This window comes from Myotis brandtii, unplaced genomic scaffold, assembly GCF_000412655.1.
Source record: "Myotis brandtii unplaced genomic scaffold, ASM41265v1 scaffold555, whole genome shotgun sequence".
Taxonomy (NCBI): Eukaryota; Metazoa; Chordata; class Mammalia; order Chiroptera; family Vespertilionidae; genus Myotis; species Myotis brandtii.
Genome location: NW_005370065.1, coordinates 1,282,366 through 1,297,570, shown reverse-complemented (window position 1 = coordinate 1,297,570; position 15,205 = coordinate 1,282,366). Strand labels below are relative to the sequence as shown.

Sequence of the window (15,205 nt, the reverse complement as noted above, 5' to 3'; positions counted from 1 at the left end):
TCGCGCGCCCCCGCGGACACCTGGGCCCCGGGACGATGCGCAGTGAGCGGAACCGCAAGGAGAGACCCTGAAGCCATCGGGTCCCTCCTGGAAGCAGCATGGCGCTCTGGAGGACAGGGACAGGTGGGCCGAAAGCAACCCTGCCACCCCCTGCAGGTGCCCAGACAGGGGGTGGGGGCGCCCTGCTTTCGAGAGTGTTTTGCGTGTTGTGGTTGGACCTGCCCACGTGGTTCTTCAGCGAAGGCCATCGGGACGCTGAAGGGAATGACTCACAGGTCCTGGAAGCCGCACCGCACACCTGGAGCCACACAGCAAGGTCTCAGGTAGAGAGAGGCAGCCCCGGGGCCCTGTTTATTGGGGTCGAGAGTGGGTCCTAGGGTTTCATGGACTCACTCTGTTGGTGAATTCAACCTACAAGAGCGGGGATGTAAAGCTCTGGAAGAGAAAAAGCAAGGGGCCCCAGGGATGAGTTGTTGAAATCAACCAAGATCTCTCAGCACAGGAGCCTCCGTGGGGGATGCAGCGGTTCTCTGGTCCTGTGGCTGGCCCTGGGGTGTTGGAGACGGCTGCTCTCTTGGACGTGCCTGCCTTGGCAATCAGCGCTTAAAGTGGGCACTTGCATTACAAAAGGCAGAAAAAAAAAATCAGGAAGGGAGCTTCTCACTTGCAAGCCTCCTTTCCCTGGCTTTCTGCGGGGAACGGGGGAACGGAGGCAGAGACCTTTCACCTCTGACCTTGCTGAATTTAGTCTATGCGCCTGAAGGGATGTTTTAGCCCCTCCCCACCCCCCTACCGCCGTTTTTTTAAAATGAGACTGGATGCCAGTGGCATCCAGCTCCTTGGCTTTGACCTTTCACCTCCCTGGCCCTCAAGCATAGTTTGTACATATTTAAGTAATACTATTGTAAATGAAAAAGGGGCTGTGGCATAACCTGACAAGTTCAGGGGGCCACAGGCAGGCCTGATAAGCTCAGCGGCCACACAGGACGGTCTGATCCTAAATCCCTAACTGGGCAGGCCATGGAGGTAGTCCCCTCCCAGGACTACAGCTCCTAGCAAAGGTCAGCCTTTACCTCACGTGAGTCCTGTCCACTGTTCTTACGCATCGAGGGTAACAGACCTTGGAAATGGCACAGTAATCACCTTTCTAGACCCTCGAGGACACAACACAGGCACCAGAGCGCAAGATCCCCAGAACCCCTCATGGTTACCTGGTCCCCCGATACCATCTCTATGTGCTGTGTTAATGACTGGTTGTCCTGTTCTGCCAATGTAAACCATGTTTCTCTATTTTGCTTTTTATCTAGTCCTAGAGATTTGCCCGCTTTGCTTTCTCCCACCTCCCTAAATCTGTCACCAATGATTTGATGTATCCTCCTTGTTTTTTTTTTCTCCCTTAATTCTAAATGCATCCAAGGAACTGCAAAACTGCCTTTTTCCAGAGCATTTTCTCAGTCTTTGAGATTTTGTTTCCAGGCAAAATTTGGCTCAAACTCTTTCTTAAAATTTTTTATAGGAATTCATTTTTTTTCTAATTTTTTTTATGTTTCATTTTTTTTATTTTTTTATTTCAGAGAGGAAGGGAGAGGAAAAGAGAGATGAAACATCAATGAGAATCATTGATTGGCTGCCACCTGCAGGCCCCACTCTGGGGATCAAGCCTGTAACCTGGGCATGTGCCCCAATTGGGAATCGAACCGTGGCCTCCTGGTTCATAGGCTGACGCTCAACCACTGCCACAATGGCCGGGCCATTTATTTATTTATTTACTTGTTTATTTATTTATTTTTTAATCCTCACCCGAGGATATTTTCCATTGATTTTTAGAGAGAGTGGAAGGGATGGGGAGAGACAGAGAGAAACATCGATATGAGAGAAACACATCGACTGGTTGCCTCCCGAATGCAACAGGACAGGGAATCGAGCCTGCAACCGAGGTACATGCCCTTGACCGGAATCAAACCCGGGACCCTTCAGTCCATGGGCAGATGCTCTATCCACTGAGCCAAATAGGCTAGGGCAACTCTTTTTTTTTAATGTGTTTATTGGGATGGTTTTTAAGAAGTTTATTGATTTTTAGAGAGGGAGGAAGGGGGAGAGAGAGAAACATTGATGGCACAATATTGACCAGCTGCCTGCCTCCTGCACACCCTCTACCAGGGATGGAGCCTGCAACTTGGGCATGTGCCCTGACAAGGAATCAAACCAGCAACATCCTAGTGCACAGCAACCTCCTGGGAGAACGCCCAACCGACTGAGCCATACTGGCCAGGGCTCAAATAAGCTTTTATAATACTTTTCTGTATGTTGGGAGTTCTCTTGTTGGTATCATAATAAAATGAGTTATTCCAAAAGTGTCTTTATGGCATTTTTCCTGGAGAGTCAATGTTTACAAAAATGACATTTCCTTGTTCTGGGGCTCATAGGTCTGTTTGGTCACAGTGTCTAGGAGAGATGTTTCCTCATCCATGGCTGCTGTCCACACTCTGCATCCTCAACCAGGAAAAACGCAGGCTCCTAATAGGAGCATGAAGCCACCAGGTCCTCCAGGAAAGGTGGTCCCAGAGCCAAGGCAACAGGAAAGGTAACCACTGGAAGCCCCTGAGCTTTGGTCTGACAGTTGGGAGCACTGAGGCCTGAGAGGGTGGGATTTCACTCCAGGTCTCCTGAATGCTTTAGGCAGTGTTCGCATAGACTTTCAGTTTTAACAGCCTCCACTGCTCCGAGGTAGGATAGCAATGCCGGCTGTAAGCCATTCCTGATGGTGTTTATAACCTAGTAATTTGTATAAGCAAGTTCCAGTTCTTGATGATGTGGAATAAAAGATTCCTCCCCTCTCAAAAGCAGTTCAAACTTCCCTGGTGCCTCTTACCTAAAGAAGGTAAGCGAAATCCAGAAGGCCTTTTGGCCACTGGATTAGAAATGAGAACAGGCCAGGTGTACTGGAGAACAGGTTAGACTGTGATCTGGAACCTCCCTTCCTCTGGGACCACGATCCCCATCTTACCCTAGAACATGCACCAAGGGTCACACACAGGACCCTGAGGCCCTAGAGACCTTAGCGTGAGCAGGTAAGACCTGGATGGGAATCGGAGGTTCATGCTCATGTGTGTGACTGTGGACAAGTTCCTTACCTTTGCCCCGTCTCAGTTTTCTCGCGTGTAAAGTGGGGGTGCCAGTCGCCCTCTCTGCAGGGGTTGTGATGCTCCAGAAAACAGAACTTGCTGTCTCCCTCTCCTTGCCTGCCCCCTCTCCAGCAGGTTCATAGTGCAACTACTTCAGCAAACAGCCCTTTTCTCTTTAAAAGAGAAAGCGATGGCACACTCAGGGGTTTCTAGGTGCTGGGCTCGGGCAGCCTCACGCTGTGGGTGAAGCCAGTGGTGTGCTGGTGGATGTGTGGCAACCGGCTCTTGGAGGAAAAAGAAAGCCCAGTCTGTCGGGATTTGCACCACCAAGGATACCCTGCCAGGGCTGGTTTCCAAGCTCCCACTGAATGCAGAGTGGAAAAGAGGTGTGCGCAACCCACTCCCATGAGCCAGGGCGGCAGGTCCTCGAATGATGTTTCGTTCAACATCTTTTCCTTACAGCGTTGATGAGACACAGTAGGAACTTAACTATTGCTTATATCAGTCTGTGGTAAAATTGGTCTCGATATACGTCGTTTCCCTTAAAGTCAAAGAACCTATCATGACATTACGGGAGGACTTAGCTGTACACACCACTGGCACAGGAATCAAGTCACTGAGGCAGGTGGCCACCCCTGGCCAATCAGCTGTAGCTGGGATAGGGTCATGTGACCAAATATGGCCAGAGCCCATCCTTTCACTGCATAGCAGGCTGTGGGAGGTCAATTTCAGAGAAAAAGATGAATCCATTTCCCCTTCTGATGATAACACACTCTGGCTTCCTCCCGGGGAGGTGCTGCAGGTGCAGGTTCACCCTCTGCTGGGGCTTAGAGCGTGGGCTCTTGGCCTGAGCCCACCAAGTATAAACATTCCGGTCATGTGACTGGTTCAGGGACCGCACTTCACCCAGTTCAAACCAGGGAGAGACAGGCTTGACTGCTGGGAACCTGAGGGCTGTGAGTTTGGAGCTGTGGACTCCACAGGAGTCCAAGGGTGAAGCTGACTGGGAACAAAGCCAAGTGGAGAGACACTTCACTGAGCCCTGAAGCTGAGCTGACCCTGCCGATGTCCATGTTGTTATGTAAGCCAATAAATCCTCATTTGCATCGGGCGTTCTACACCCTGCAGCCATGTCTCACATTCACAAGGCCATGAAGGCTCAGAGGAGTGAGCTCCATGGTGACTCATGTCCAAGTCACTTCTGTCTCCCCCATAATGCCTAGCACAGGGCCTACCTTGATAAACTTTGGAGGAATTAATTCCTGCATTTCCCTCCTGGGCAATCTGAACACTGACCTCCATGGGGCAAACTTATGTGAAGGGGACTTCTTTTTTTTTTTTTAATATATTTTTTTTACAGAGAGGAAGGGAGAGGAATAGAGAGTTAGAAACATCGATGAGAGAGAAACATCGGTCAGCTGCCTTCTGCACACTCCCTACTGGGTATGTGCCCGCAACCAAGGTACATGCCCTTGACCGGAATCGAACTTGAGACCTTTCAGTCCGCAGGCCGACGCTCTATCCACTGAGCTAAATGGGTCAGGGCTGAAGGGCACTTCTTGATCCCCTCAGTCACTGGAATAGCTCCCACAAATCTGGGCACTCATGACGGTCCCCCAAAGAGGGTTGGGAGAAGCTGCAGTGAACTTCACCGGTGGACTCCATGCGTCTGAAAAGGCTTCAGAACTAGACAAATGGGCTGAATTTAGGTCCCTCTATTGCAGCATGATCCTCGGCCAAATACCTCTCTTGGCTTGCTGCCCACTTCATAGGGGGTTGTGAGGTAATCAACACCATCTCCCTCCAAGTCTGGGGGGGCGGGGGAGGGGAGAGGAGCAGTGGAAAGGTGCCCCCCAGCCCCGCCCTCGCACAGAGCACGCCACACACCACCGCCACCCGGGTGCAGGTATGTTTATTCTTCACAACAGAGAAATACAAAGAGCAGAGGGTTTAGAATTCCTTTGTGTCTTGCCCCCTTTAGTGTTTTTCCCCACATTGGATTTTTTTTTACTCCCCACCCCTTCTCTTAAATGTAATGCAAACCTCCTTCCTGACGCGTTTAGGGGCGCCTGCCCTCACCTCCCTGCCACCAAGATGCAGACTGAGAGGCCAACAGACTGTTTTCTCTTTTTTAATAAGGTAACTAGTTCTAAATAAGGTGGCCTGGAGGTCCCATAGAAAAAGCAGAGGGTGTTAACAGTATGTAGAACAGCGTATTTACAGGGTAGTAACATGCGGACAAAAGCTACAATACTGAGTATCAGAAGACGCAAGTCAAACAAAGGGGTGGGGGCGGGCGGGGGCAGAGAACCCTGTGGGAAAAGAAACCCCAGGAGACGTTAAACTGGTAAATCAATGGTGAGTTAAGGCTTAAAAAGTGTATAAAAATAACACAGTTAATATTCAAAACGGAACTCCAGATACAGAATATATAGATGAGTTTCTGTCTAGTTTTTTTTTTTTTTCCCGGGGGATGGAGTGGGGCTTCTCCGGTCTCTGTACATGGTTCCTATATACACGGACACGCATGGCTTTCAGATCGGGGTGTGTCTGTGGGGGCTGAGGGCAGAGGCAGCTCCTGGGGCCCTCCTTTCGGAGGACCCCTTCCCTACCGAGGGGCTGAGGGCCTGGGCTGGGGTTTCCCCCTCCATGGCAGGGAAGACAAGTAACCCTCCCTGGGTAACGTCCCATCTGGAGGAAATGATGGAGGGGGTCCTAGCCCCAGACCCACTCCCTCCCCATCCCCCTGCCCACAGTCTGGGATGGTGGGAGAGGTAGCCAATAGGTTTCCTGGCCAGCACCGAGGTAGACTGGGGTGGTCTTAAGGGCATTGGGGGTCCAGGTCTTACCCAGCCCACCCCGCCCCATTTCCCTGGGCTGGCACCCAGCCCGGCCCAGCACTGTAGCCTTTGGTCCTTCCGATCCCCCGGCCCCGCTTGTTTTGCCTCCTGAAGTCTGGGCAGCTCTGGTGGCTGCCGCCTCCCTCTGGTCAGTGATGCTCAGGGTGCAGCTCGAGGTCCACGCTGGGCACCCAGGGTGAGGGGCTCACTCCAGCTGCCTCCTACTCCTCCCACCAGCCCCCCCCCCCCCTTTGCAGTCCAGAAACCCAGGCCTGAGCCTTCCCTCAAGACCTAAGGCCATGGCAAGAGGCGGTCCCACGCTGCCCTCTGGTTCTCTGTGTCCATCTGTCCAACTCTTAATTTCTCGGTCTTAGCAGCACCAACTTCTTGGCCAATAAATATCTTTTTTGTTATTTCCAAAACAAACTTAAAAAAAACAACAACAGTGAAGCAAGTGAAGGGTGGAGGGAAAAAGAAAACCCAACAGAGAGAGGTTCAAAGTGCTCTGAGATCGTCTTTGGATGCCACCAAAAGTCCAGTATCTTGCGGTTGGCCTGGCCACCCCGGAGCTGGGCCGGGCAGGGCTTCTGTGCCCAGGCTTTCTGGAAGGTCAGGAAGGTCATTGAGAGCTCGGCTGTTCCTGGAGGGCCCTGGAGGGAGTCGGGCCTGGTGCTGCCCGGGTCTGTGTCTGCCCGTGGGCAGGGCGGCGCCTGGGATCGGCTCAGATGAGGGAAATTCGCACCGGGATGCCGGGGGACTCCGTCCTCTGGGGCGAGTGATGGCTCACCAGGTGCTCCACCACCGTGTGTTTGGACATGTGCTTCATCAGGTAGGTCTCCTGTGGGCAGGGATGAGAGTCAGAGCATAAAACCAACAGCTGGCAGGGAAGGCAGAAGAGGCTGCAGTTCCCACAAGGGGCCACTGGAGGGCTCCTTGGCATTGGGCCAGCCAGCGAGCAGCCGCAGCTCTGGGGAGCAGATCAGCATCCCGCCTAGGTTCTAGGCGTGCTGCATCCACAGGCCTGGGGGCTGGCTCGCTGACCAGAGCCTGACCCCCTCGTGTTGGCTGGAGAGCTCATCCCTCAGCAGTGCCCACCTGGCACTGCCTAGGGCCAGGCCAGCTGCCATTTACCAGCGAGCTGCAGCGAAGTGTGCTGGCTGGTGCTCGCAGTGAAGGTGGAGCGCAGGCCTGGGTTTCAGCCTCGTTCTGGATAAGTCACCACACCCCTCCAAGCCTCAGTTTCCTCCTCTGCAAGCAGGGATGGGGCAGGAACAATCTCAAAGGGTTGCTAGGGTGATGTGGATAACGATCTTAGCATGCAGTAAGTGTTGAGGGAACCATGCCTTCCCTGGCTTTGCACTTCATTCCAGGTGGTGGTGGGAGCCCCGGTCTCTGCACCCCCACACTGGATCCTCCCTTGAGGAGAAGTGGGGCCTGATTTGATTGGCGAGTTTGGAAGCATAAACTGGGCATGCTCAGCTCGTTCCTTGAGTGCCCCCCACAGGCTCTGCTGAATCTGACTTGAGGCACCCAAGAGTGGGTGGGCAAGGTGACCAAAGGCCCACCTGCAGGCCCACAGGCCTCACACCAGGCTGCAGGGTGGCACTCTGGTTCCCACCTGCCACTCCTTGGCCTCATACCTCAATCTGCTCAGAATCCGGCAGAGAAAACCCTCAAATGTGGTAGCCACATGCTATCACACATCAGAGGGAAGCAATCAGCAAAATCTAAACTAGGAAATGACTCTTCAATGAATAAATTGCAAAGAAAAAAAAAGGCAGGAGTCAGGGGAGCCAACAGATTAAAAGATAGACTGACCCAGTGCAATGTAGAAATCTTATTTGGATACTGATGAATAAAATTCTAAGTAAATAAAATGATGACATTCATGGGACAAACGAAAATGTGAATGCTTACTTGGTATTTGATGTTAAGAACTTCGAGTGAATTATTTTGTGGTATTAAGAAGTATTGTAGGTATGTTTAAAGAGTCCTTATGTTTAGAGACACTAAGTGAACCTTTAGTTGAAACAGGATTGGCTGAGGGTTCTGGGGGCTGATGGGAACATGAGGACTCACTATTCTACAATGTTTCTTTTATGTATTACAGTAGTTTAAAAATCAGTCTATTAATTTTTCTTGTTCAGTCAGGCCCAGTTCAGGGTGGGGCCTGAGGCCAGGTGAGAGCGGATCCCCTCCTTCCCCACCAGAGTTCAGACAGATCCCCTCTAAGAACCCCAGCTGTGGATGCTGGAGGCACCTCCTCTAAGAGTGGGGGTGTAGAGGAGGGTCAAGAACTTGGGACTGGGACTGACTGAAGGTCAGAGGACGGGGGCTCCTAGGTCTCCGGGGCTCCCCACATATGCCCTTAGGGCCCTGGGCCCTGCAGGGTCTGTCCTCCCAGTTGCTCCTCTGCCCTCTGACTCCAGGGAAGGGAAGCGCCAGGTGCTCGGCACTCAGCATGCTGCAGCCGCTGGCATCTGCCACAAACTGCTGACCACCCGCCTATCATCCCTGCGTCCCCTCCAGCCAGTGTGACCTTTCAGACTCTCCTAGCTGGCCCCTCCCGATGGCTTCCCATTCCCCCTGGAAAAACATCCAGACTCCCGCACAGGCCACTCAGCCCCATGCGACCCATTTTCTTCCAGTTCCTGGAACACACCTCGCTTGTTCTGCCTCAGGGGGCTTGCATCTTCTGTTCCCTGCAGGGAATGTTCTTCCCCCGCCTCCTGCTCACCTGGCTCATTCTCCTCCAAGGCTTCAGCTAAATGTTCCTTCCTCAGACAGCCTCCCCAGACCTGTCTCTCCTTCCCCGCTCCATTTTGTCCTCCCTGCTGCTGTCTTTCAAAACATACTTTCCTTCTTAGCAATGTTTCTCAATCAGAAGCGACTTTGCCCCCCACGCCCGGGACATTTGTCAAAGTCTGGAGGCATCTTGGGTTGTCACAACTGGGGAGGGGGTTGCCAGTGGGCAGAGGCCAAGAATGTTGCTAAGCACCCCACAATGCACAGGACAGCCCCGCCCCAGCAGAAAGGTTCCTGCCCAAACGCCAACATGGGCCGAGGCTGAGAAACCCTGCTTGGAGCGATCACCACAACTTGTCAGTACATACTTATCTGTGTGGTCACTTATCTAATGTCTCCAGCAGCAGACTCGAACCTCCCTGGCAGCCCAGACGACATCTGTCTGGTTCATCCTGGTTCCCGAGCGCTGGCACAGGCGCTCAGTAAACACTGAGTAAGTGTGTTAGCTGAGGTGGCTGAGGGCCAGTGGCCAGCCTGTGAGTTAAGAACTCTCCCTCCTCCGTTGACAGCTGAGGAAACGGAGGCTCCAAGCTGTCTGTCTGGTACACACGGGGGTCTGTTACCCAGAATATTTGATCAGCCAGAAGCACACACACACATGACTCACCTGGACTCCCTCTTCTGAGGTCTGAAAGGCCCTTGTTTAGGGAAATTCAAACCCAGGGCAGAGGGCTGGATGCAATGACCCTCCTGGCACTGTCCAGATCTTCCCTGACACCTGAGGTGGCTCTGGGCCTAGGCAAAGTCGCTCTGCCACCTTGTGGTCATGATGGGGATTGCAGCTTCCCCAGAGGAAGAAGGCCTTTCTCCCTCCGACTCCAGAAAGCAGGGTACCAAGTCCCCCTACCACAGCCTGGAGTATTCTGGGGCCTGGCGGGAACCACGCCTCTGAACCCTAAAGGCCGCCAGGGAGCTGGGAGCTTGGCCTGGGGCTGCCTGAAAGAGAACTGGGAAACAAGCCCTGGTTCCACCACTCACTGTGATCTTAAGGAGGCACTAGGAGCCCCGCCTGGGCCTGTTTTCTTGTCTAGAAAATGGCAACTGTCAGAACTGATCTGAGGAGGAGGAAGCAGAGGCCGGGGAGAGGAAGAGGCCCCGGGGACCCCAGGCACTCACGGAGGTGTAGGCCCGCCCGCACATGCTGCAGCAGTAGGCCTTGGCGTGCTTGATGGCGTGCGCGGACAGGTGGATCTGCAGGGAGGCGGAGTCCGAGTAGGCCCGGTAGCAGTTGGGACACTTGTAGGGCTTGTCCTTGTTGTGCTGGCGCTGGTGAGACTGTGGGGAGCACAGGAGGGAGTCAGGGGCCAGCAGGCCTCGCCCAGCCCCACCCCCTGCTTATGCTCCCTTTACAGGTAACTGCACCTGTTGGGCAGGAGGCAGGTGGCACTCACCTGGAGATTGGAGAGCTGAGTGAAAGCCTTTTCGCAGCCAGGATGCGGGCACTTGTAGGGTCTGTCGCCTGTGTGGATTCTGCAAGGGGCAGCCCATGAGGTGGAGTCCGGCAGATACCCCTAGGCCAGCTGCGGCCCCTAAGCCTTCACTGGCCCGTGCAGACCTCTGGCTCCCAAGCCTCCCAGGCTCCACTACACAAACTCTCCCCAGAGCGAGCCCCAGGCAAGAGCTGGGGTCTTCAAAGGCCACCCCCTTTTTCTCTGACCAACCACTGCCAGTCTATGATTAATGCCTTCCTGCTCCCCAAGTCCCTGCTGAGCCCAACCCTCCAGGGGCACCCACCCGGAGACCTGCCCCGACCTCCAGCTAATCATGGAGGGCTTGCTGGGACTGCATTGGCCCCTGTCTTCTAAAAAGCCCACCTGCAGGCCACCCCTGAAAAGAGCACAGGCTCACAGCTGCTTTCCCTCAGAAAAAGGAGACGCCTCCCTTTGATTGGCCCCAATATCTGTTTCCGACCCCTCCCCATGTCAGGCACGTGTCCATGATGGCTACACGGTCACTCCAACTACTGAGAGAATGCAGGACAGGGTGGCCCTAAAGCTCAGCCCCTCTGTATCCTTCCTGTGAGTCCCTTCTGTTCCCCTTATTCCGGGTTCTCATCCTGGCTCCACCCCTTACTAGCTGGGTGACCTTGGGCAAATCACTGAGCCTCGGTTTTCTCATCTGCAAGATGGGTGCAAAATACAGTCCCTCCCTCACTGGGCCTTATGAAAGTAGATAATACATGAAAAGGGCTGAGCCTCAAGTACTGGCACACAGTGAGCACTCAGTGAACACCAGTATTATTATTCATTCATTGAACAGTTACTACATCAGGTACCTACCTCTGTGAACAAAACAGACAAAAACCACCGCCTTGTGCAAACAGGCAGCAACACACAAGTCACATGTGGGAGGCAATGCGTGCTGTGAGAACAAGGTGAGGTGATCACGAGTGCAGGGAGGGGTGCAGGTTTAATTGGGGGACCAGGGTGGGCCTCATTGAGAGGCAACTTGGAGGCTGATGGCGTATTTTCAGTTGAAGTCTGTGGGCAGCACGTGCCCGCCCTACAGCCAGCGGGGGACGCAGGTGGACCGAGGGGAGGTATGTGGAGGGGGCCCTGCCCGCTCTCCCCACTCAAGCCTCCTCCTGCCACCTGGACTTGCCTTTCATCACCTGTCCTGGCAAAACCTCTGAGCCAAGCAGGTGGGGAGTGAAACGCTGGCTGGGTCTGAACCTCATTTGCCTACTTTACAGAAGAGCATTAGGTGCAGGGAGGACGCAGCTCCGGCCTCCTGGTGGCTCCTTCCCTAAGCCCAGGCCACCTCGCCAACTGGGTTTGCTCTGCCCGTCACCACTAATCAAGCGAACTGAGGCCCTGGGCCAGGCCCCGTGCTGGCTGGGCTTGAATCAGGGGCGCTCCCTGCCATCAACAAGCCCATGACACGGAGACCGCCCATTGTCAACACCGATGAGTCCAAATTCCTTCGTCGCTCAAGGCCCTCTGCCGTGGGGTCCAGCCTCAGCTCCCTGCTCCCAAGCGCCCCACGTCCTGGTCAGAGAACTATGCCTCATTGATGCTTCTGCCGCCAGCCCTGCGCCCGCTGCCTCCTCAGCACGGGAGGCTGCCCTCGGACTGGGATCCGAAGGGCAGGGACAGCCCGGTCTCGGGTGCGAGGCCAAGTGGAGCCGGGCTGGCGGGCCCTGAGGACCCCTACTCTGGGTGCCACATTTTGGGGACATCATCCCAGGCTCCTGCACTGTCTCTACAATGGAAGGACCTTAAGAGTCATCTGGACCGACCGCCTGATGCCAGAATCTGCTCCATTCCCTCCCACCTGCGCTCCCCCCAGGGCTGTGGGATTCATTCAGCAAGAGATCCAGTGACAGAGGGGACTAAAGGGCCCCAGGATTCGCACGGATTTTGACTGAAACCCCACAATACTCACCCCAGAGTCCCCACCTCCCACCACTGCTCAGTCAGGCCTCTCCTCTCCTGCGGCTGAGCCCCACAGGCCCCGCTAGCATTCCAAGTTGCCTCCTACCCCCAGTCCTTTATCCAGGCTGTTCCCTCCTCCAGGAACAGTTCCCTCAGCTAATACCCAGCTAAACCCCCCACTCCTGTTCTCAGTATAAAGGCCCCTTGTTTGAGGCAGCCTTCCCTGACCCCCCGGACTAGGCCTGGCCCCCACAGCCCACCCCTCAAGCAGAAGTCAGGCTGTCACTTTCTAGGCGCTGATTTCTTGGCTGCCTCCTCGGTTGCCTTCACCACCATCACCCCAGGGCCCGGCAGAGAGGACTCAACACACAGTCATCGACTGAACGAAGGAAAGTGAGTTCTTTCTCTGAAGTCAGTGACAACAGTAATATGCTTGATGTAATCAACATCCACTCATTCCTCAGGGGTATGTCACACGTGTTTGTTGACTGACTCATCGATGGTCCTCTGGGGACTTTAGGTCTTTCCTTAGTGACCCAGCCAAGACCTCTTGACCAGGAAACTCCCCCTCTAGCCTTCTCCCCAAAGGCCCCAGCTGCCTGGCCTCCCAGCCTCTGCCTCTCCCCTTCTGACAGTCACATAGCAGCGGCGGCACATGCCTCTGACCTTGTCGCATCCCTGCTTGGCATCCTCCACTGTCTCTCCTCTTCCCAGGACGGAGTCCAAACCCCCTGCCCCAGATTCAAGGCCTCAGTTCCTGAAGCCTCCCCCTCTGCCACTGCTCTCCCCAGAGGGGCATCTTACCAGCCTCCCCCCAGCACATGTGCAGACATCCCCGCCCAGCAAGCCTCTGAGCCTTTGCTCACGCTATTCCCCCTGCCAGGAACACCCTTCCCCTCTCTCACTAGGGAGGGCTATGGGCCCTTTAACACCTGACCCAGATGATCCCCCCCAACCTCCACCACATACTTCCCTCTTAGGAAGTTTCCACACCCACCAGCCTCCCGGGTTTCGGAGGGAGTTCCTTTGGGCCAGAGCCTGCCTCCGACCACGGATCAGTCCCTGTGTGTGGCCCTCCCTCTTCCGGGAGCCACTTTGGAAGAAAGAAGGACCAGCCTGCCCCTTCTCACGGATACTGGCCCCAAAGCTCTTCAGTCCCGGAGTTTCAAGTCAGGACCAGACCTTCAACTGCAGCGTCAGATCCCTCCCTTGTGGGGCACCTTCCCCCTAGGGGAGCACCCGCCACCGGCTCCCTCGCCTGTGGAGACGGAGAGCTCACCACCGACCCCAGGCGTGTGGATCACAGGGAAGCTGAGCCGAAGCGGGTGCCCCTCACCCGCCCTTCCACCCCAGCCCCAGCCCCGGGCCCCAGATCTCCCTTCTCCCTCCTCAGACAAGTGACTGCCTCCCTCAGCCCATTTCCTCGTCCCCACAGCAGGGGTGACAGTCCGCATCGTGAAGACTGGAGGGAGCAAATGGCTTCCTTAAAGGTGTTCACAGGACATTTGTGTAGTGTTAGTTTTTAATACATTCATTTCTATTTAAGATAAACAGTTTATGAAACATAACACATGGGGAATTTATCCCATGTTTAAATAAGCTTAAGGATTCATTAGCTATTTCTCTCCCAGGTGATGAAGCCCCGTCATAAGGAATGGCTTCAGTCATGTGCTTTGTAACTGAACAATGGCAGCCTTCGTTCATTGCTTGGAAGTTAGTTAACCTTCCCTCCCTGTGGCATTTTTCAGATTTTCATGTCTTACGACGAAACCCCAGTTCGCATTGTCTGAGGGCTTGATGGACACCTTGTGTGTAAACAGCGACACAGAGCCGGGCCCACGGGAGTGTTCTGACCAGGAGCACAGGTGGGCACACGCAGGTTACGGGGCCTGTGGATTTCCTGTTGCTTGTTGTGTTGCAGTCTCCAGTCGTATTTTTAAACAAATGTCTACCTCTGAAAACACTCAGATTCTTAATAACTATCAGTGCTTGCTTCTGTGTGTATTTTCGTATGGAAATAACACAGTAATTAATACATGATAATACAAGAACCAACTCTGCTTCGTGTTCTCACAACTGTAAACCTACCCGTGCCCACCCTGTAGCGGTGATGATTTTATTACCGTTACTCTCAGCAGAATGGAGAACGAATGGCGCCCGCCCCTGTCCCAGTCATCATTACACACGGACAACATGTCACACAGCCAGGAGGAGAAGAGGCAAAACACTCTGCAGTCCGAATAAACAACCACACGAACCTAGAGTCACTCTGTCTAGCATGTGTTCCCCCCAAAATAACACTCGGAGCCCTCTCTGTACCTAACCCCGCAACGAAGCATTTTCTCCCTGACTTTTGCATCGCGTATCTGCAGACGTGTAGATAGGCTGACTGCACGAGATCACTGCTGTTTTCCTACCACGAGCAGACTCGCTACAAAATCCTGCTTATTTTCTCTTAAAATGCATGTGGTATTACTGCTTCCTGAGCTGAGCCTCCGGACGCCTGGACTTCGGCAACACTTTCAAGTCACCTGCTTTCCTTTCCCTTGTGCTTGTCTGACAGCTGGAGGCCCCGCCACGATGCTGCAGTGTCACCGGCGCCACTGTGTGCTCCCAGCACAGCGTTCTCAACAGCCAGGGTGAGTCTTGCTCAACCCGTTTCTAACTGGCCAGGGCTGGTTCCGTTCTGGACATGAACATCTTTTTCTTATTCCCTTCATTATTGGCAGTGACATTGGGGAGATGGGTTTGGTTCTATGCCCTGATGTTTGAGTCCAAACCCCCTGCCCCAGATTCAAGAACTCAGGTCCTAGAGCCTCCCCCTCAGTCACCTGGAATCGGGTGGCTTTGTGTGTGTCTGTCTAAAGGATTCTGGGACTTGTGGGCATTTGGGACCCCCACCTCTTTGTCACTGGGTTGACACTCGGGTTTGATATGTGCTGCTGCCTAATGACTAATGATGTGTCCCTAAATGTTGTTACAAACGTTGCTTGTTTGGCTTTTTACCATTGAGAACTGAAATCACTAAAAAAAATAAATAAATAAAAATTGTGCCCTCAGG

General features: G+C 53.9%; 2 protein-coding genes across 2 annotated transcripts in view; one reads left to right on the top strand and one right to left on the bottom strand.

Annotated features, from left to right (window-relative positions):
* A3GALT2 (alpha 1,3-galactosyltransferase 2) overlaps nt 1-6,241 on the top strand; it is a 15,481-nt gene extending 9,240 nt beyond the window's left edge. Inside the window, exon 6 of the mRNA XM_014549495.1 lies at nt 6,223-6,241. Coding sequence (XP_014404981.1) covers nt 6,223-6,241 — 19 coding nt within the window. The remainder of the gene's footprint in view (nt 1-6,222) is intronic.
* Nucleotides 5,022-15,205, bottom strand: part of ZNF362 (zinc finger protein 362) — a 24,947-nt gene continuing 14,763 nt past the window's right edge. The window contains exons 7-9 of the mRNA XM_014549494.1: nt 10,162-10,240; nt 9,887-10,045; nt 5,022-6,803 (exon numbers count right to left, since the gene is read on the bottom strand). Of these exons, the coding sequence (XP_014404980.1) occupies nt 6,687-6,803; nt 9,887-10,045; nt 10,162-10,240 (355 nt within the window). The 3' untranslated portion in view covers nt 5,022-6,686. The remainder of the gene's footprint in view (nt 6,804-9,886; nt 10,046-10,161; nt 10,241-15,205) is intronic.